Genomic DNA, 20,935 nt, shown 5'->3' on the forward strand with positions numbered 1-20,935 from the left:
ATAGAAAACATCTATTGAGGAAAGTCAATAGCTGTCACAAGCTCTGCAGGGGGTCAGCCTGTGTTTGTAGTGTGTGTGTGTGTGTGTGTGTGTGTGTGTGTGTGTGCCACTTAATCACTAATTATTGTTCATGATTTCACTTATTTGTAGAGTAAACCTCAGTTTCTTGAAGAGTGTGTTGACTGATAGATAACTACAAAGAAGGAAGCGGCATGAAGATTTTTTTTTTTTCCAAAATAAATTATATGCCCTTCTTAAAAGGTCTGTCAGGTCGCAGTTTAAACACTTTTTAAAATAATACATAAAGTCATTAATATGCCTCTAGAGTCCGCATTTCTTGATCTGACAAGATTGTCAGTAAAAGTAATAACAAGAAGCAAGTCATGCTGGATGGCTGCATGATATGATCATGCATGATAAATATTAATTCAAATTCAAATACACATGTATGTTTATAATGTACTAAAGGGCTAGTCAACAAGTCTGAAATAGATATAAAATTATCAGTAATAAATCTTGCCAGTATTATAATAAAGCAAATGTATGCAAAAGTAAATACAGTCAGTTAAATGTATGATAAATAGAGCAAACTAAACAAAGCAAAGACACACAGACAAAACTTATATAACCAACTTTGTTATTTTTTATGATAATAATAAGTATGTAAAAATATGTGCATTATGCTACAATGTATAAAACTAGTATGTAAATTACAATATGTAGGTGTAAAATGAAAGTTCATCCAAAGTTTCTTTGTGATCATATACAGTAGTTTAGTTACTTAGGATCCCCATTAGCTACTGCATTGCAGCAGCTATTCTTCCTCAGGTCCACAACAACTTAACATTTGTGACAGTGCACAAAGGACTAGACGAAAAACATAATTTTCATGACTTTATTTGGTAAGCAGCTGCCGTTTGGGGCTAAATTTTGCTCTGATCACCTTATGATGCTCCATTATTGTAATATTACACCAAGTATTTATATATTACTATGAATTCACATTTATGTTTCCATACACACATTGCATGTGCATTAAAAGGAATAGTTCCCAGGAAAAGCAATGTTTTTACCATGCATGAAGTTCATCACAGTGTATGACTCACATTACGATATTTAACTAAGTACATTAATTCAAGTACTGTACTAACAGTTTTGAGGTACTTAACTTAAGTATTCCTGTTTCATGCTACTTTATACTGACACATTTCGGGTGGAAATGTTGTTGATCTGTTGTGGAAATATTGTGCACTCCACTGCCTGAATTTAGTTACCAGATTAAGATTATGTAATAAAATATGATGCCCTTTTATAGATTAAACTAATTAATAATATATGAAACAGGTACAACAGTAAAAAAGTGATTACACATGAATACGTCAGTATTAATTATCCAGTTGTGGGCTGTAATGTATAAAGTATAACACTGACAAGGCAGGCAGTTTTGCTTTATGATTCTTTTACTTTTGTTACATTTTGCTAACAATACTTTGACTCAAGTGACATTTTCCATTTAAGACTTTACCTATAATGGAGTTTTTATATATTGCAGTGTTGGGACTCTTACATAAATAAATGAGTTGAATACTTTTCCCACTCTGATCACATTATGTTACTGTCCACCCTGACAGAATAGCCTACTATACTAAATGGACTCGCAGTAAAACTGCTCCCACACTTTAGTCGTCCCACAAACTCTCAACTTCTGGCTCCCACCTCCTCTTCTCCCTCTGTGCTCCCTCTCTTTCTCCATCTTTTCCCTTTCAGATAAATTGTGTGGCCCATTGAGAGCAAGTTAAAAGGAAGGAGGAGAGCCCGAAGAGGGTGAGCGAGGGAGGCCGAGTGTTGAGTGCAGGTGTCCAGCTTCAGTTCAGCAACCCCTCAATCCACAGAAACTGGGCTTTTAAGAGCTGAAAAGGGCCATCCGGTCACCCTTTGCTGGAATGGGTAACCCCCCCCTCCCAATCCCCTTCCCTCAGTCTTTGTCCCTATAGATATTTTTTAATTGTTGGCTATGACAGTTCAGCGGCTTTTTGAGTGCCTCAGTGAAGAACCTTGTAATTAGAGCTATTGAGCTGCTGGAATTGGCACAATTAGGGTCAGCATTAATGATTTCTGTGTGCACCGGGCGGTTTCACTAAAGGGCTATTTTCTCAGAAAGGATGGAGAGAATTTGTGAAGAGGGTCAGGCCAAATGCGAGGGAAGAAAAAGGAAGCTGGACATAAAGGGAGAGAGACTGAGGCCTAAACGAACTGGAGACGGTGAATTATCTGGATTCTGCTTTGTCGGACCACCATAAAGACTCTGTAAAACGTCTGTGTAGTATCATTATCAGAGCTGTGAGAGGTTGGATGCGCCTCACTCCAGTGCTGTTTCTCACCCCAGGGGTATCATCCCCCCCCTTACTCTCTACTCTGTGCCAGCCGGTCCACTCCTGGAGCGAGTGGAGAAATGCTGTGGGAGGTGAGGATGAGGAGCAGAGAGGGGGAACAGGAGTGTCTCTTGGAATGTTAACGAGATCAGTTTATATCTGCTCTTCCCTCTCGCTTCAACCCTCCACCCCTAACAAAGAAGACCAAGTTTTCTGGGGTGTAAAGCTGTTGTAGGGAAAGCATGGCTCGACACTTTAATTCTGTTGTCATTTGGCCGAGCATGAAAGAAAACCTCTGACAACAAAAACAAAAAAGGAATGAATGGGCATGCTGAAAGGAAATGTATTTCCCAATTACTGCAGCAGCCTTTCCAAAGACGCCCCAGCCACTGTCCCCCCGCCGGCTTACACCAACTACATACGGCCGAAAATTAGCAGGTGTCTGCAGACACAGAAACAGACAGAGCAGCACAGAGGCCACCCAGAGATCTGACGAGCGGGGTGGGTGTGGGGGGGGATGGATTCAGCACAGATGTTCAGCCATGATGTCACATGTACGAAAAGTACAAGTTAGACACACACACAGAGTTCAGGTCTGGTATGCTGAATGTTGTGGGTAAAAGTTGTAACAGAGGCACAAACCAGTTAGTTGTCCCATTATTTTATTCGCAGTATAATACCTGATGAACCACAGTCTTTTGAAAATAAAAGCCCATTTACATTTTGGGTTTAAGCCAGATGCCACATCCACAGAGAACTGGTATATCATTTATGAAATTTTTGTAATGGAAAGAATTTTCTTTTCAATAAAGCTTCATGAAACTAAATTATAAGAAATTTGGAAGAAGTGGAAAATGTGTATTTCCCTGAAACGCCTTTCACTTGTTTAAATATGATTATTCAACTCTTAAATGTTTTTAATTAATTTTTTATTTTTACATTGTAAAAAACTGAAAAATTACTCACTATCAAAGAAACAAAAAGATTATTGTGTGGCTTTTGCTGTGAGGTGAAACCAAATTAAAGAAAAAAATGCAGCTCACAAATTAACACTTCAAAGTGGCCATCAAAATGAATACTTTTACTAATTGTACTCACTTGTCAAAGACTCCATCATAAGTAAATTTTTAATTTTTTTATTTTTTTTTTCAGAAATTCAGAATGAAATTTTGTAGTTTATAATCCATTCCATCTATCTGACATCTTAGCTACTTTTGAGATTAAGTTTTGCACATTTGAAACATATTTTTTTAAAATATGATGTATATTTTTATATCTCAACTGTAACCATCTTTGACTTTAAATGCTGCATATATATTAATGCATCAGAATCAGTAAATCAGTATCATGTAAATAACATTTTCAAAGAGGGCATTCTGCATTATGAGTACTTTTAATTTTGATACGTTAAAGTACATTTTGCAGGTGATACCTTTGTACTTTTATTTAGCTAAGTTGTTAGGTGCACTGCAGTCTGTGTTTGTATTGGCTCTTGAAGAGTTAGTATTGTCAGACACAACTAAACACAATTACAGTCTTACAATGAGAGACAGACAGAGGGATGGGGGTTGGGTGATGTGCTGAAGGGAAAAAAATCAGAGGTCAGATAGAAAGCCCGCTCCTTTTTAAGTGTCATCTGGATTTCATTTCATAAATTCCACATATTTTACATGTACTGGCCGCAATTTTCATTAGCTCCTGAAAACGAGGAGCCGTGGATAGCCCTTGGCTGGCCGACAGTTCTGGACAGCAGCAACCTGGCCTCTTATTACCCTCTTCAAACACACACTCGCACATAAACACACACACACTGAAGCTGCTGTAGGAGCATGCCTAGTGACGGAAACGCACAGCAACAAATAAATAAGCCCACAAAGCCGAATTATCCGTGACATTAATCGGAGATGTGAGGGATTTTTACGTAGTGAGAGAATGAAAGAGAAAGTGGCAACAGAGAGCCAAGGGTGTGAAAAGGGCTATTGAGTCTGGACTGGGGTGTCCCGCACCTGCGCTGTCTATTCACCCCACTGTTTACACACTGTCATCCACAATTAATACCTCATGGGGACTGGGCTGCCTGCCCTCTGCAGGGCCCCCGGACCCATCCAGGGCCCTTATGGATGCCTAATTGAGCATACCGCTCTCCTGATTGAATTAACAGCTCTGTCTCTGGGACCTTTTCCCCTTCAGCTGAGGAGGGGGACTATTCCACACCCGTATGGGACCCCTGTACCGTCCTACAGAAGACAGAGCAGAGGGAGAGGGAGGGGGAGCTGGTGGCTGGAGAAAGCAAAGGGTCAGAAGGGGGAGTTGTTGAAACTGTCCAGAAAACGTGTCCCTTTCTGTTGGCAAACCGAGGCTGGAAATGTGAACTGGGGGCAACGAAAGGTCTCAGTCTTCACAGGACCAGTGAGGTCCTGCAGGGCAGCGAGTGTTCAGGGCAGAGCCAGTGAAAAGACAGGATTGTTGAGAGCATACTCAACATCAGCCTGCTGTACTAAAGTATTTAGTACAGCAGGCTACTTCTAACTTTCTCGCAGCCTGTCACTCTTTATTTTATCGTCATTCTGTTTTGCAGGGCAGATATTAATTATTAGGGTTAGACATGGTTTTTAAAAATAATACAATAACACCTTATCTGACAGGACTGTAATTTCCTGGGAAGTTTCCTGGAAAGAATTATATAATTTGGTAGCACTTAAATGGAGGCTGGGGAGTTCAATTGGTGAACTTCCAATTATTGTTACTTAAATTAATTGCTTGCTTAAGCTAGAATCTTTTCATCCAGCGCAGTCGCCAGAAGAAAATGTTAGCACTATTTTCTACAAACTACGAATGTATTACATTTGTACATTTCATATGTATCATATCAGTGTTTCTTAAGTGAGTTGTTTATGAGCTGACTTGTCATACAAAGGAGAAGGGGACAGTGGATTGCATGACAACTAGGCAAGATGCCTGCCAAGCTGCAGACCAACAAACTGGGGATAGTATCATGAAAAGAAGTTCTGTATTTGCCAAGACATTGCTGCATTTCCAGCCATGATTGTGCAACCAAAACTGGGTATTTAAAGCCAAAACACAATGTTCTCTAACCATAACCAAGTGATTTTAATGCCTAAACTTAACCACATGTAAACCACATGTAAACCACAATGTTGGTGAAACTTAAAGTTCCAACATATCCACTACATGAAAACGTACAAATGTAACATATCCATGGTTTGCAGAAACTCGCAATGCCAACATTTTTCTGGCAACTGTGTTGTTCGTCAGTGCTCAGTGGGCCGGCTGAACATGCAGAGACTGAAAGATTTGTCTAAATGTAGATGCACAGTCCGACGTGAATAATTAAGTTTCCAGTGATAGATTAATGATAACTTGGGTTTAAAAAGATCTTATCAACAAGTCATTAGCTCTTTGGCTCTTAAAGGAAATTCTCCAGAAATCAACATAGATTCAAAGCAGATCAATAAATACAATACATGTCTCAGAACTGTGTCCCTATTTTCCCATAATTGGTGCCTGATTACACAATTCCTAGGAATTTTTAGGAAATTGTCAAAGCTTTATCGATAATATAAGATTCCTTTTTGTTCTATTTTGTTCCAATAATCCTTACAATCGAGTGAATAAAGGAGGATTAGGATTGAAAGAACTGTATTCAAAGTGGATGGGGAAAAGAAAATTTTTTAATTACCTACATTTTGATTTCACCTGAATAACTTGCTGCAACAATTTTAATGATGCAGGGAATCTGGTGATTTATAAAGTCTTTAAATAGAGAATCACATTTGGTTGACTGAACTTAGTATTATAGTCTCTCTAAAAATGTTCCGCTCTGAGCGAACACCCCTACAGTGTCCTCCTGGCCATGATCCACTACAATAGTAGTAAAATATAATAATGTGGAAAATCAGTAGCCCTCTGGAGAGGTGGGAGTGCACTGAGACCGACTGTATCCTTTGTATTTCCAGGTCTGTAAAAGAGTTTGCCATGTCTTGTATCAGCACTTGTCAAAGTTGAGCACATGTAGAGCTGAAAATCAGATCTGCGTTTTGAGGGGAAGTGAAATGGGTGAATTCATCTCAGCCGAGGCTGCTGAGTCAAACAGCCAAAAGTGGTTATTGTCCGAGTTTCTGTCTGACTGTAATCTCTTGGCTGGATTCATTTGTTGCCTCTGTGTAAAAATAGGTTTCCTTCATTGGAGTGAACGGCACATAGATCCTCTTAACTGCGCTGATTCTGCCTTCAGTATGTTATTTTAACTTAAGACCTCTTAATCAATCATTTGCTGCTAGATCTTGCTGTACTCCAGCACATTTTCCAAACTAGGAAAGCTGAACTAGAATCTGTTTGTATTTCGTTGTGTCATGCACAGTAGCACAGTGCTCTCCTGCATTAGCAGACACACTTATTTATCTGATGTCTGACTGTTTTTAGTCACATCTTTACTATGTATTAGTCAGTGGTGGAAAAAGTGGTCTAATCTTGTACTTAACAGGGTTGCCATGGTCGTGGAAAACCTGGGAAAGTCTTGGAATTTCACAGTCTTTTTTTCCAGGCCAAGATAAGTAATGGAATTAGTGAAATCCTTGAAAGCTTTGGAAAGTCAGGGAATTTTGTTGTGTATAATGAACATACTATTATCTCCTGTGGATACCCTTCCACATAATCTAACATAAGTTAGAGCAAAAGCAAAAGTATTGTCTTTAGCTGCTGAAGTTACATTTTGTTTACCATCACGTCCACTTCTTTATTTTCTCCCCACGTTCCCTCTCTCCCTCTGTGTGCCAGCTAGCTGAAATTATGTTTAAATTGAGTTTGAATAAGACAAAAATAATGATATGACGGTGTGATGTAACACGTAGGATCGTGAATCCAAAGTCTCCATACCTATGCTATGCCCTACTACTACTACTTTTAAATTGTACTGCATTTTTGAAATGGAGCCGTGTCCGTGTTATACACAGTCAACGTTAATGGAAATTTCATTGTGGGTCCTTGAGAAGTCAAGGAATGGTTTTGAAATGCTGTGGAAATCATAACTTAAAGGCGTTGTATGTAAGAATGTGGCCAAAACGGTTACTGCACTCAAATTCAAAATATTGCCGCGGGTTGTGTCCGCCCCCCCCTACAGATTCGAGGTTGCTGGACAGCGCCATGCTAGAGACTGATTTGTTTGCCCACAGGTGGATGCCGTGGCAGGGCCGCGTCGCCGCGTCCTTGATCTTTGGTTTTCCAGCGGACCGTTCGAGCAAGTCCGGCTTCTCTGCTGCTAACGCTGCTGCCGGGATACAGCTGAGGAGGAACTGGCTGCTCATGCTATGTACTGGGACACTGCTCATGCTGCTTGCCGTGCTGCTGTAGCTCAGTCGTAACTTTAACTGATGCTGAGACTCTACTGACTGCATGACTGGTAGACAGCGGTGGGTGGCGCAACAGGCCAAAACACAAATTCAAAACATAAACATGATTTGCGGACTGTAAATTTTTTTTTTTAAATGCGAATACTCTGGCTGTACTATTGTTGTCGGTGAGATCAGTATATTATATGAACATTATTCCTTAGTCTCTGTGACATATTAGGATGATTTTACGACTGTTTGCTTTATATTTCTTACATATAGCTCCTTTAAGTAAAAGTAGCAATGCAGCAGCGTAGAGATACTCTGATACTCTAGTAAAAGGCACATGTTCAAAATGTTACTTTCAGGGTCCCCACGGTCATGGAAAACCTGGAAAAGTCTTGGAATTTCACAATCACATTTTCCAGGCCTTAAAAAAGTCATAGAATCATGGAATTTCAATCTGTTTAATGAAATTGTTACAGTAATCTCCCATGGATTACCTTCCACATATTGTAACAGAAGGGCGAATGTATTGAGCTGACGATGTAATGTGGCTCTAATATGCGACGTGTGTGACAAGGTTTTGTTTTCCATCATGTACGTTTCTTCATTTTGTCTCTACTTACTGTCCATCCCTTTGTATATGTCCACCAACCAGGCAAGTGGGTCAAGAAAAAAAAAAATTATGGTCCTTGAGAAGTCATGGAAAAGTTTCTAAAATGTGTGGGAACTCTGTACTTCATTAAAAGTATCAGCGTCAAAATATACCTTACATACAAAAAGTGCAAGTACTTATTATGCAGCATTGCCAATTTACACACGATTAGGTTACAGTTAATTGATGTATTAATGTAAATATTAAACGTTGCACCTCGTAAAAGTTGGGTTTATTTTTTACTATATATACTTTCAGGTAGCTTGTGAATTTCACCAAGGGATCAATAGTTTTATCTTAATCTATAATAAAACATTAGGATTTATATAACTAGATTATGCAGTATAAATCTGAATTAGTAAAGTAACTAAAGGTGTTAAATAAATCTAGTGGAGTAAAAAATACAATATCTGCCTCTGAAATGTTGTGAAGTAGATAAAAAAAATACTTAAGCACGAGCACGTCAAAGTTGTACTTCATTACAGTACTTTAATAAATGTAAATATGTGGTCATATATAATAACCCTGAAGGTAACCAACTTAACAGGAGTCAAATTTTAAGGATCAAAGACACCAAACAAACATTGTCAAAAATTGATCAGAGCCAAAGAAAAAACAGCTGACTGGTTTCTTTGAAGAATTTATTATGAAGTTGTCAGTTTTTTTCAAGACATTATGAACAAAATATTTACAATACAATCAAGTTTCAATGAAGAGTTTAAACATATTCATTTCTAAATGATTTACTGAACCACTGACTGCTTCCTGATCGATTTCAGTCATTTTTTATTTGGGGTTATTTTGTAGGGAAAATATAGATCATGTCTTGTTTGTAAAATACAAGTAAGCTGTTAACATATTACTTAAATAACGGTTTACTCTGCAATATGTTGGTTGTTGCTCCATCAGGGTCGAGAATAGGGTTTGTTGGATGTGTGCCACATTAAAGCTTTGTTAATTTAATCCCAAATAGATGTTAAGGTGCAAATATTCCTCCAGGTTAGGCTTAATAAGTTAGATACTGCAGTACATTTTTTTCCTGTCAAATAAACTGTATTTTTATCCTAAGTTACATTTAGAGTTATGTACAGTACCATACAACAAATTCCTGTACACATATTACACTTAAAAATGTACCTGATTTTATTTCCTCATACTCAGCGTGAACGCTTTGGCACCTGTAGACTGGTTTCCATTACAAAACCAGTAGAGAAGGGAAAGCTCCGGGCCCTCACCACCAGCCGGGCATTGCAGTGGTCTCCATGACTGCACAGAGCAGCTCACCTCTCGATGAACCCCCAGTCCGGCTTTGGTGGTGGGGAGCATGCCCTACCAAAAACAAAAACACAAAAATTCTGTCGAGCATACCCCTGCACCAGTGAACTGTGCAGCGACCACACCATGCCCCGCTCCCCTTTGGCCCCCCCTCCCAGACCCCATGCCCCCAGTTAACAAGCCAGCCAGCACGTTCCCTGTTGTCACTTGTTACCCGCTGTCCTCCTGATACGGCTCACGGGCGGGGCCAATTAAACTCGCACTGTTCCCCACACCGGGTCAGGAGTTTAGTGGGTCATCATCACTGTGATTTTCACCCAGAGTTATCTAATCCTGGTTCAGTTGCTCTGACTGGACAGAACCAGACCAGGCGGTCTTAATAAAGTAGCTTTAATGAGATTAATACATTTATTCATGTAGTGGTGGTGAAAGAAAATAGTCAAACAACAAATACCATTATTTTTACTTCTTCTACCACTACTTCTACCACAAAATTGTAGTAGTAGTGGTAGTAATAATTGTAGTTGTGGGTGTATTGTTGTAGTAGTAGTGAGTGTTGTCATACAGTAGTAGTAGAAGTCCTAGCACTAGTGGTAATGGGTGTAAGTAGAAGTTGTGGGTGTTGTTATACAGTAGAAGTACTACTAGTACTAGCAGTATTAATGGGTGTTGTAGTTGTAGTACTACAGTAATAGTAGTAATGGGTGTTGTTATAGAGTAGAAGTAGAAGTAGTAGTCGTGGTATTGTAGTAGTAGTAGTGGGTGTTAGTCATTAGAGTTGTTATGAAGTAGTAGTTGTAGTAGTGGTACTAGTAGTGGCACTGTAGTAGTAGTTGATGTTACAGCAGCAACACTTGTAATGTCCAAGATACACAAAGTAGCAGGAGCAGAAGTAGTAGTGGTACTTACTAGTGGTAGTCCTTGAATATTGTTTGACTAAAAATTTTTGGTCTCTCTTGAAAAGTGGATCTCAGTCTTAAAGAGACTGCCTGATTACATATAGAATTTAAGTAAAGATGTATATAGGCCTTATATGTGTGTATATCAGAGGCATCAGCTGTGATCATGAAGGTGAATTCTCACCAGCTCTGTTGTTGCTGCCCTGTCTGTGACCCTGACCTTTCACCTTGAACAAAATCTCCTGCTCAAGGAAATAACACAGCCATGTCCCAGTGTTGGTTTCCATTAAATAACTCAGTCTTTTCCAGTTTATTCCTGTAACGAGTCACTGGGGCTGTATTAGTCCTCTGGAAGCTTCATAAGTCCGAACTCTTACAATGTTATAAAAAAAAAAACATGGAAGTCAGAGTGAGTAAAAAAAAACAAAAAAACAACTGTAGTCAGAAGAAAGAAACTGGCATCCGTACGTTATGTGGAGGCTGTTGTACGAACTGAGAATAAATGACAATACGGTGAAACACAGTGGTAATAATATGAAATACATCTTCCTAAGAGAAGTGACAATTGTTGATAAATACTGTACATTAAATAACACTTAAATGTGCTTATACCTGCCTAATGGTGTGTTATAAACATTGCCTAAAAAAGTCCACTATAAAGTCCACACTATGTTTTCGGTGTCTCCATGTAACATTCATCATCACAGATAAGAGAGCTAATAGATATGATCGTAGCTCGTCTATAATACTACATGTTAAAGGGGGGGCTCAATGTGAAGAGCATTCAGAGCATCTGAGTTGTCTGCACACGGTTCTCAGCGTGGAGGTGGCTGAGCTGACAGCGAGCAGCTAACGGTGCTAACCCCATAAACGGCGGTAAACCATGATGTCGTCCCAGTATTAGCTGTAACCATCATATGAGCGCAGTGTAAAGGGGCAGCTAAAGGCTAGCCAGTTAGCTGACAGCTGAAGAATGATATGATAACAATGCATGTGTTTTTTTAAAATATATTAAACTACCAGATGGTGTATAAAATAATTCAAACCAGCTCTCAAACTACAATAAACCCAACAGTAAAATGTTAATTGCACATGAATGCATCAGTATTAATAATACAATATAACCATATGTAATAAGAAAGAGCTTGGTGTATATATGCATATGTGTACATGGAAGGGAGCTAAGCCATAGATTCTTTAATTATTATTATTATTATATTTCCATTTCAAATAATGCTTTTCTATGCTGCCCAGCAGAGAGAAGGATACCCGTTTGTATGCCGCCACCCAAGCAGGCAGGTTGTACCACTCTGTGACTGAAGGTGCATGGGCTGATTTCCATTGTTGAACAAGCAGTCTCCCTCCCAGCATAATATTAGTGTGGACCCAGTCAATATAGATAGAGGGAATTGTATGTACACTCCATATATAATTGTAAACACCCACATGGGTTCATTTTCAGCAGGATGTGCACTTTGATATTCAAAGCAGCCTACATTGTGCTGATAATAATTGTACTTAAATAACATTATAAATGCAGGACTTTTACTTTTTAATTCCAGTCTGGTATTAATACTTTTACTCAAGTAAATGATCTGAATACTTTTTCTGCACATGATGAGTTTTATTGATGCTGATTGGCTGCTGACCTTCCTTTGTCTGCAGAGAACCCCAAAGCATGAATCTGTGATATTACAGGGACCTCTAGTGGCTGTTGTCAGTAATTACAGTACATGTAATTTACTCATGACCAGATGGCAGCTGCTACATGCGGTGATGAGACTTTTGATAAACCAGCGTGCACAGATTAACCATCTATTTTTAGACAGGGTCGTCTTTCATACAATTTTTCAGATTTTATTTTACTTTTTTTAAGTTTTGTATAGGTTTGTGCACAAAACATTATAAAGCTGTAAATAATATAGGAAACAGCATTATAAAGACACTTCCCTTCTTTAGGTGTGTACATCTCTCTGGTAGAAAAACAGGCCTACAGAAGGAACTTTGCTCAAGGCTCCACACACGCAGCACCATTAGTACCATGTTTTGTTACATGTTAAAAGCATGTAATTTCAGTGTGGAGGCGCTTCGTAAATTGCACCGTATTTTTAGCCTATTTGCCACAAGCAGGCGGAGCTAAGGAGGCTGAGATGGAGGGATGCTGCTGAATAGCAGGTGGAGACCGCGGATGTTTACGGGATGCACTTTACTGAGGGAGGATCAGAGGAGGCTGGATAGATTTTTCTCGACTTGAAAAGTCTTTGTGGACGGTTTTATATGTATTTTTAATCTGTAAGGGCTGAGATCGACTCCACGCTGCTCAGCAGACCGGCAGGGACTAGCTGTGAAAGGCTCCGTCTGTCTGTCGTGTCCTGGAGGTTGCGACGATGTGAAGCTCCATCGTTGGGTCGACGGCCGCAGCCTTTTCCCTGAAGCTTGATATTATGCAGGGAACAAGGGGCACTGGAAGGATTAAAGGGGAACAAAGCACCGGTTTAGAAAACGTTTTACAAACTGGCAGGTAAGAGGGTGTTAATGTGGTGCGCCACCGCATGAATACAACCATTTAACGGGATGAAAAAGCTGAAATATAGTAAATATTGTCTTTGTAACACAACAGCAAACAGAAGCTAAACATCCCTAACACGATCTGTATTTAGGATTTGACCCTGAGCCGTTTGTAAAGTGAAAGTGTTGATACCTTCTGTGCTGCTGGTACAGAAAAGTCTAGGCCTGTACTGATTGTAAGGTGTGAGACCATGATTGTGAGCTGTGTCCAGTGCTTGTTTACCAGACAGAATCTCTTGTTTTAAACCAAACTGGTTAATAATATATATATTGCAGGACCTGGTTTGATTCCAAAGATATTTTTAGGTTGATTGTGTGAAGTGGAGTGAAAAATATTGCTATGAGTAATCAAATTCTCCCAGCCTAGTAACTCTGCCAAAAATAGACTCTCTATTAAAGGACTCTGGTGTTTTTTCGTGTGTTATGTCACTTCCCTGAAGGGGAAATGTCTCATCTGGTGTAAAAATCAGTGCATGAATATGTGCTCATGCATGCATGCATCTCTGAACCTGCGTTATGACCCTCCCCCACAGACTGCATCTCTCTTAAGCTCTGTACTGAATTCCATAATCCTCTAATTGAAACCTCTTCCCGCTGTTTTATCCACTTCCTCTTTCATATCATATAACACCCCCCCCCCCCCCCGTGTCGACCCCTGCCCCACCTCCCTCTTCTCTGCCTGCAGTATTAGCCAACTATGGTCGACCCCTCGGAGGCTGAGGAGCAGAGCAAGTGTAAAGGCCCACAGGTTGACACGCCAGCTGTGGCCACTGAAGACCCTCGACTGCCAGAACAGGCCGATGGCACGACAACAGAGGAGGACGGGGATGCCGGTTTCGAGACGCCCCCCACCGGCAGTTCTGAGCCGAGTCCCTGCCACACTGCAACCCCGGGCCCAGACACCGCCTCTCAGGGGGTCCCACCTGAGCAACCACAGACTCAGACTGATACGTCGCCAAAATTGCACCTGGACCTGTACAACTTTGACTCACCAGCTGCAGAGGGCAGCCGCTACGTGTTAACAAGCCCTCACTCTCTGGAGGCGTGTGCTCGATGTGGGGTCAAACCAGTGGAACTCCTGCCCCGCCCGCTGGCTGACTTCGCCCGGGAGGCTCCTGGTCGCTCCATGCGTGTTGCGACAGGCCTGTTTGAAGTCTACGAGAGGGACAGACACGCGAAACTGAGGCAGTGCAGGGAGGAGAGGGAGAGGATAGTCAGAGAGGAGAAAAGGAGGATTCTGCAGGCGACAGTCAATACCAGCAGCAGTGCGTCAGCCTCCTCTGTGGAGCAGCAGCACAAAGCGTCCTCTGGCTCCGCTCAGCCTCCTAAATCTGGGCCGGTGACCTCCAGCTCAGCACCTGATTTTGGAGCATCTTCTAGAGCTGCAGCATCAGGTCCAACCTCTAAAACAGGTACATCTATTTTATCTAAAGCTCCGACCACGAGCACCTCGCCTAAAACTGCCCATGCAGCATCTACTCCGTCCTCAAGAACTGGTTCTACAACATCTACACCGTCTCCCAGGGGTGGTTTCCAAGGAAAGCATGTTCTGTCCTCTTCATCTGAACAAGTGAAAACTACACGGCCGCTCTCCTCCGGCCCTCCACCAGTAATCAGGAAGTCATCAGGCGGTAAATCCTCAAACACTTTCCCCAGATCGACACCCAAACCCCCCGCCTTCCCCAGAGCCAACTCCACATTAACATCATCAGTGACAAAGCCTGCAGTTCAGAGCCCCGGGACGCCTCTGAACGGCATAACAGGAACACCATTCTCTCAGCACAATGGACATCTTGGCTTTCACTCCAAGGTGCGAGGAAAAAGCCATTCATTGGAGTCCTTACAGCGGAGGATGGATCCGGTCTGCTCCTCCACCTCCACCACCACGACTACTACTACGTGCACCTCATCAGAGTCAGGTGCTTCATCTTCTTACAGCTGGGACGGTCCGCGAGATCACTGGGCTAAAGTCTCCAGTCCTCGAGCTCGCACTATGGCCACTTTCAACTCCCTGATGGGCCGCAGCCTCAGCCTCGGCGACCTGAGTCACTCTATTCAGACAACACAGAAGGTGGAGCGCATAGTGAAGGAGGTGAAGCGTCGAGGCCTGAAGGCTGTGTCTGAGCGCGACCGCAAGATTGCAGCTCTGATGCTTGCCAGATACCAGGAGGAAGACATCATGAGTCAGACCCGTTACGTGGCTCACCTTCAGTGGGATAGTGAACGCAGAATGGAGGAGCTACGCCGAGAGCAGGAGGAGAGAGAGAAGCAGCGTGCCATGCTTCAGTGCCAGCGGGTGTGGCAGACCCAGGTATCGATTCGCCAGCGTAGACTCAGCCAGCAGGAGCGACAGTCAGCAGCTGCCAAAATGAGACAGGCTGAGGAGAGTGAGGAGCGATGGAGGGAGCTCGCAGAGCAGCAGGAACGCAACCGTCTGCTGAGGTTACAGCAGGCAGCACGAGAGGAGAAACATAAGAAAGCTCTGCAGGAGCAGAACCTGAAGGCCCTGGAGGAGGAGAGGGCAGCCATACTGGAGCAGGAGAGGCTGCTGCTGAAAGAGAAGCTCACTATGGCTGAGCTGAAGAGGCAAGAGAGGGAGCATCAGGCCCAGGAAGATAGACGAGGTCTGAACAAAGCAGAGAAGAGACGTCACGCCGCCCTCATACAGGAGATCGCCCGCAGAGAGCAGGAGGAGAGGGAGGAGGCCAGGAGGGCAGCAGAGGAGAAGCTCAGCCGTTCTCTGGAGAATTATGAACAGATTGTTGAGCGTCGAGGGCAAGAGCTGAAAGAAAAGGCCAAGCGTGAGGAGCAGCAGATCCTGAAAGCACGCAAGGCAGCAGAGAAGCGTGAGAGACAGCAGCAGCAACTTCTTGAAGCTCGTGTGAAGGAGGCGGAAAAACGAGCCCAGCAGGCAGCTGTAGTGGCCGAGGAGAGGGCCAAAGAAAAAGCTCAGCGGGCCGTCCAGAGCCGACTGGAGAAGGAGAAACTCCAAAAGCTCAACAGGCAGCGAGTTGAGGAGGAGGAGAGGCAGAGGCGTCTGGAGCTGCTGCAGTCCATTGAAAGGAAGCTGGAGAAGAGCGAGCAGATCTTTAAAGAGAAGAGGGCAGTGCTGGAGAGCGCTCGCTCTGTGGCCCGAGCCTCTTTTCATGTACGAGACAAAGTGCGAGAGGAGACCAACATGCGTACGTTTGATAAAATGGCTCTTGAAGCTCAACTCAAAGCCAGTCTAGATGAGAAATAAATTCCTGGTTTTGTTGTGGACCCCTCACTTCTGGTCATGTGCTCGGCTCTCGCCTTCATTATGGCCCTCATCACTCAACAGCTTTTTCCTATTAAAACCCAGCGTGTTATTTTTCCTTACATATCATAACCATCAGCTGGTTTGATTAGATTTTTGACCATCTGTTTTTTTATTATACCTATCAAAGCAAACCAAATCATTTTTTATCATGGATGCAACGAGACTATGAACTTTATCAGCTGTTGTAGTTTAACAGTAAAGCCTGTGTGGAACGTACAGTGGACTTCATATTAGACGAGAGTTTGGAGCAACACAGCCCCTCCTCTTCTCCCAGCCTCTTTGCCCTCTGTTCCTTATATCTCAGCTACTGGACTGAAAGCTGTGCGGGAATGAAAAGAGTCATTGTTTACCAGGAAGCACAACTCCATGACAACTGCAGAGGCTTTTAAAGGAGCGCTCCTGTGAGGGAAAATTAAGCGCAAATGGTTCTAGACCCCCAAAGCAACCGAGGGATCCTTTTGTCCACGCACTGTGACACAGCTACATATAGTATGGAAATAAAGCCCTGGGCTGGACACTTGTCTGTACCTAACCACTGACAATGCAGCACAGGAGGGCCGTGTGCACGAGCCTCGTGCTGATGAAGCATCAGAGGACGCAGATTCCTGCAGCAAGGGCTGTTCTTTCCTCCCTCTTCCTCCCCTCAAGGACTCCCTCTGTCTCTCCTCTTCATGTCAGATCACAGTAAACAGTGAAGCACTCTGAGAGACAGCCACCTCTTGACTTCCCGTCAAGGTCAACAGGTATGAGTTTTTATGGCTCTCATGGATTATGCAATGTTTTCTATTTTGCCGCATGCTGTTGCCTTTCAGCCCTTGCAATTAAAAACAAACAAACAACAACCCTTGATCACACTGACCCCGGCTTGACAGTGCAGAGAGAAAAAAAAATGCATCTACTCATGAGCCGACATGCAAGCCAACAACAGGCTTTAAAGGCCTCTGGCTGCGCTAATCCTACAATCTCTCAGATTAAAAGAAAAGGGAGATACACATGGGTTTCAGCCCTCAGATGTAGGCGTTGCCATAGCGATAGATATCAGGATGGAGCAGCGAGAGTGAATGACTGAGCAGGGAGAGTGCGTGGGAAAGTGAGGGGGCTGCCTGTGGGGAGCTACCTCTCTGCTGGCTCGGCTCATTCTGGTCGATTCTTTGGAAAAACACGCCATCACTTTGTCGTATTAACATCTGTGTTAGGCCGGGGAATTACTGCAGCATTCCTCCTCCTCATTCGCTCAGGGAGAAATCCTTTAAAACCTTCACCTACACAGTCTGTCAGTTCCTGCAGCACATCTGTGACCAGGAAGTAGACTGGACCGAGCATTTCAGACAGCCCCAAACCTACTAATGTCCCTAACTACTGAGATAAAAGCCTGACTGAATTTGAAATGCAGCATTAGACCAGTAGAGGACTGACAGGCTTACGGCCCTGACTGAGCCACGCTGTTCCCACCAGATAATCACACGGAGGTGATGTAAGGTTAGAGGGATGAGACGGCAGATTTATTGGTGCTTATGTTAGTGACTGAAAAGATGAGGTCGCCATTCTAGAAAAGGATTTATTATAATGCACTAACATAAAAGTGGCAGTAGACACCTCTCACATTTATGGGTACAGTTTCATTCTGAATTAACCCTTGAAAACCTGAGGAAACTGGCTTGATTTCTTTTAAAAACGGGAAGAACGAGCAGCGAAAGAAGAAATGACCCCCCAAATTTGCAAGAAATTAGTAAAGAGAAAATAAAATATTAAAAAAAAGAAAGGAGGAAAGTTAAAAACAAAGACATGACCTGAAAATAGTGCTTAAGATTATAATAACTCTGTAATATAATTATAACAGTTTTTCCCCAGCACTTTTTTCCCTGTTTTTTTAAAAGTAAGTTTCTCAATCTCATTTTTTTTTTTGCAATTTGTGAGACATCTCCTACCGAGTTGTTTATTACCTTTTCCCCCATGTTTTTGAAATAAATCACACCAGTTTGCTCAGTGATATCAAAGCGTTCATTAGTAACACATCAGTAGAACAGAGAAGTGAGAGGAAAAGATAACCTGCAGACTTTTAGATGAATTAATGACAGAAAATCTGATTTTAACTTCCTGTCTTCCTGCGTGGATTTTACAGCTACTAAACAACTACATCAAAGACATGTTAAGAGTGGCATTTGATATCTTTGTGTATCAGAGCTGGGTTCAAAATACTTAGTAGTACAGTAGTAGTACAGTTCGAAGAAAGAAATTCAACATTTTAAATTAGTGAAGCTCATGTATATGTCGGTAGTTTTGAGGCATTGTTTTCTGATTCTTAAGATTTGAGAAAATATGGCAGACCCTTTTGAATGATGTTAAAATTAGTCTCTACACTCTAATAGATTAATAATATATATCATAATGATCATTGTTATCATTATAAAATAGATTATTTCTCTTCTCTCTTCTAAGTATATTATTTATCCAGTCAATAATTCTGGCTCAACACGCACTTACTGTGTAATGTAGTTTAATTTTACATTTAGTAAATTGATTTTGCAGTAAACAAGAGGCCAGCTCATCCTCAAGTGGCTCGTTGCTTTTATATTGTCTTTATATGACACTTATCATCTGATCTTAAATCCTCGGGGTCCTTAATTTTCGTTTATATATATATATGTTTTATCTATTCAGTCAAATCTAACCAAACCGACAGTGCTGTTATTGGAACTCAACATATCCACAGGTACCTGGTCTCTACACATTCTTATACCCATAACAGTAATTGAGTGTCCACAGCGGTACAACTAAACACCACATTGTTACAGTTCAACAGATTTATTACAAACAAAAAAGCCTGCCCAAGACTGAAAGCTTTCAACCTAATTGTTGACCCTAGTGTGTTTACATGACACAGGCAGAACCTCGGTGATTTAGGTACCGTCCTACCCAACCACCTCCCTATGTGATCCACAACTTCTTCCCAAAATAGGTTAACCAGTTTACATTCCCAGATTGCATGTAGAAATGTTCCTGTTTCTGACATTTCCAATATTAATTATTAATTAACTGCATAAATTATTAATTTATACTGAATACATTCTCGTGATAATAATGTTTCTAAACACTAACTAAAATTGCAGCACTGAGCTGACAGTGTTGTTTCTGTATGGTCTTAAATGATTTCAAATACATATAGAACGTGCCAGTGGATAAAGTAACTCAGTACATTTACTGTGGTATGTACTTTACTTGAGTATTTAAATTTTTGCTACTTTATACTTCACAAGTTAAGTTACCCAGAAGTGTATATATAGTGAAAAATAAGCCCAACCTTTACCAGCTGCAACAATAAATATAATATACACATTAACGCATCAGCAGTTAGAATCTTTACTTTTTTGTACTTTAATATTTCATACTAATACTTTCATACATTAGCTCATGCTTTCATACACACAAACAAATGAGCAGTTATAGACGTCAATATATACGTTAATAAACATTTGAAACATCTTTGTATGTGCTGATATCTCCACACTAGTGTGTTATACAGGATCTACTAAGTGCTTTTAAACTACCCTTACTGCTTGATAGGGGGTTGTTAGAATAAAGTGTTTAAGAGTGTATGTGACAGAATAATTGAGAAGCAGAAATACCTGCTGTATTGAAGTAAATGGACTCCAACTGTTCTGTTTAATACTTCCATTAATCACACTCTTCTTTTATGTCCTGCAGGTCCTGTTGATGAACGAGAGCTGGTGATAACCTGCAATCCTTTTCTTCCCACACTGAACTTTGTCAAAGTGCAAAACCCAACAAGTCCCTCCTCTGATGGAAATGCATCCATATCAAGAGTTTTGTTTTTATTTTTCCATATTTTAAACTAGTAATGGTGCCATCTGTCGTGCTGCTGAGAACAGGAACCCAGATATGAACCTACAGCCTTTTACCTGCATAAATGAAGTGACTAGACAAGGTTCAAACACAGCTTTATTAGCATCAAGGCATGTTGTTCAGTCCATTGTATGTTCCCTCTTACCTTAACCCGACATGTGGGCTTCTTTTCTGTGTCATTTCTGGTGTTAAGTTATCATTTGTATATTATCATAAAATGCTTGCGTCAGTGAATTGCATTGAGTTGCTTTGTCGAGGACAGATTTTTCAGATGCAGCAATAATGAAATGGTCAGTGGTCGACAACAGACGTCTGTGAGTTCATTGTTTTCATAAAACCTCTGTGAAAGTGAAGGACACAATCTGTGCATACAGTCAAAACCAGAACAATAAAAACAAACATTTTACAAGATGGATTTGCATTGTCTGTGCTATCTGCTAAATACTTGTTAATCTCATATAGTGGTATTTATTTTAGAGAATGGTGAAAACGCTAAAAACTCAAAGTACAAGGCTACAGTCACACACTGCAGAGTGGTTGTTGTTAAATCATTATGATCTATGACATGTTAACTGTTACTGTGTTTCTTAGGCCCAATCCCATTTCGTATTTCTACCCCTCCCCCTTGTTTTCAAGTGCCACCTTGCCCC

At 41.4% G+C, this 20,935-nt stretch overlaps 1 protein-coding gene across 3 annotated transcripts in view; it reads left to right on the forward strand.

The window, feature by feature from the left end:
- Nucleotides 1-16,653, forward strand: part of ccdc177 (coiled-coil domain containing 177) — a 135,623-nt gene extending 118,970 nt beyond the window's left edge. For 2 of the 3 annotated variants that reach the window (XM_049596787.1, XM_049596786.1), the window contains one exon: nt 13,806-16,653. In XM_049596787.1, coding sequence (XP_049452744.1) covers nt 13,818-16,361 — 2,544 coding nt within the window. In that variant the 5' untranslated portion in view covers nt 13,806-13,817 and the 3' untranslated portion in view covers nt 16,362-16,653. Of the gene's footprint in view, nt 1-12,388; nt 13,074-13,805 lie in introns of those variants that run through there. The other variant, XM_049596785.1, reaches the window with a different exon arrangement.
- Nucleotides 16,654-20,935: the final 4,282 nt, after the last annotated feature.

The sequence above is a fragment of the Epinephelus fuscoguttatus genome, linkage group LG14, assembly GCF_011397635.1.
Source record: "Epinephelus fuscoguttatus linkage group LG14, E.fuscoguttatus.final_Chr_v1".
Lineage (NCBI taxonomy): Eukaryota > Metazoa > Chordata > Actinopteri > Perciformes > Serranidae > Epinephelus > Epinephelus fuscoguttatus.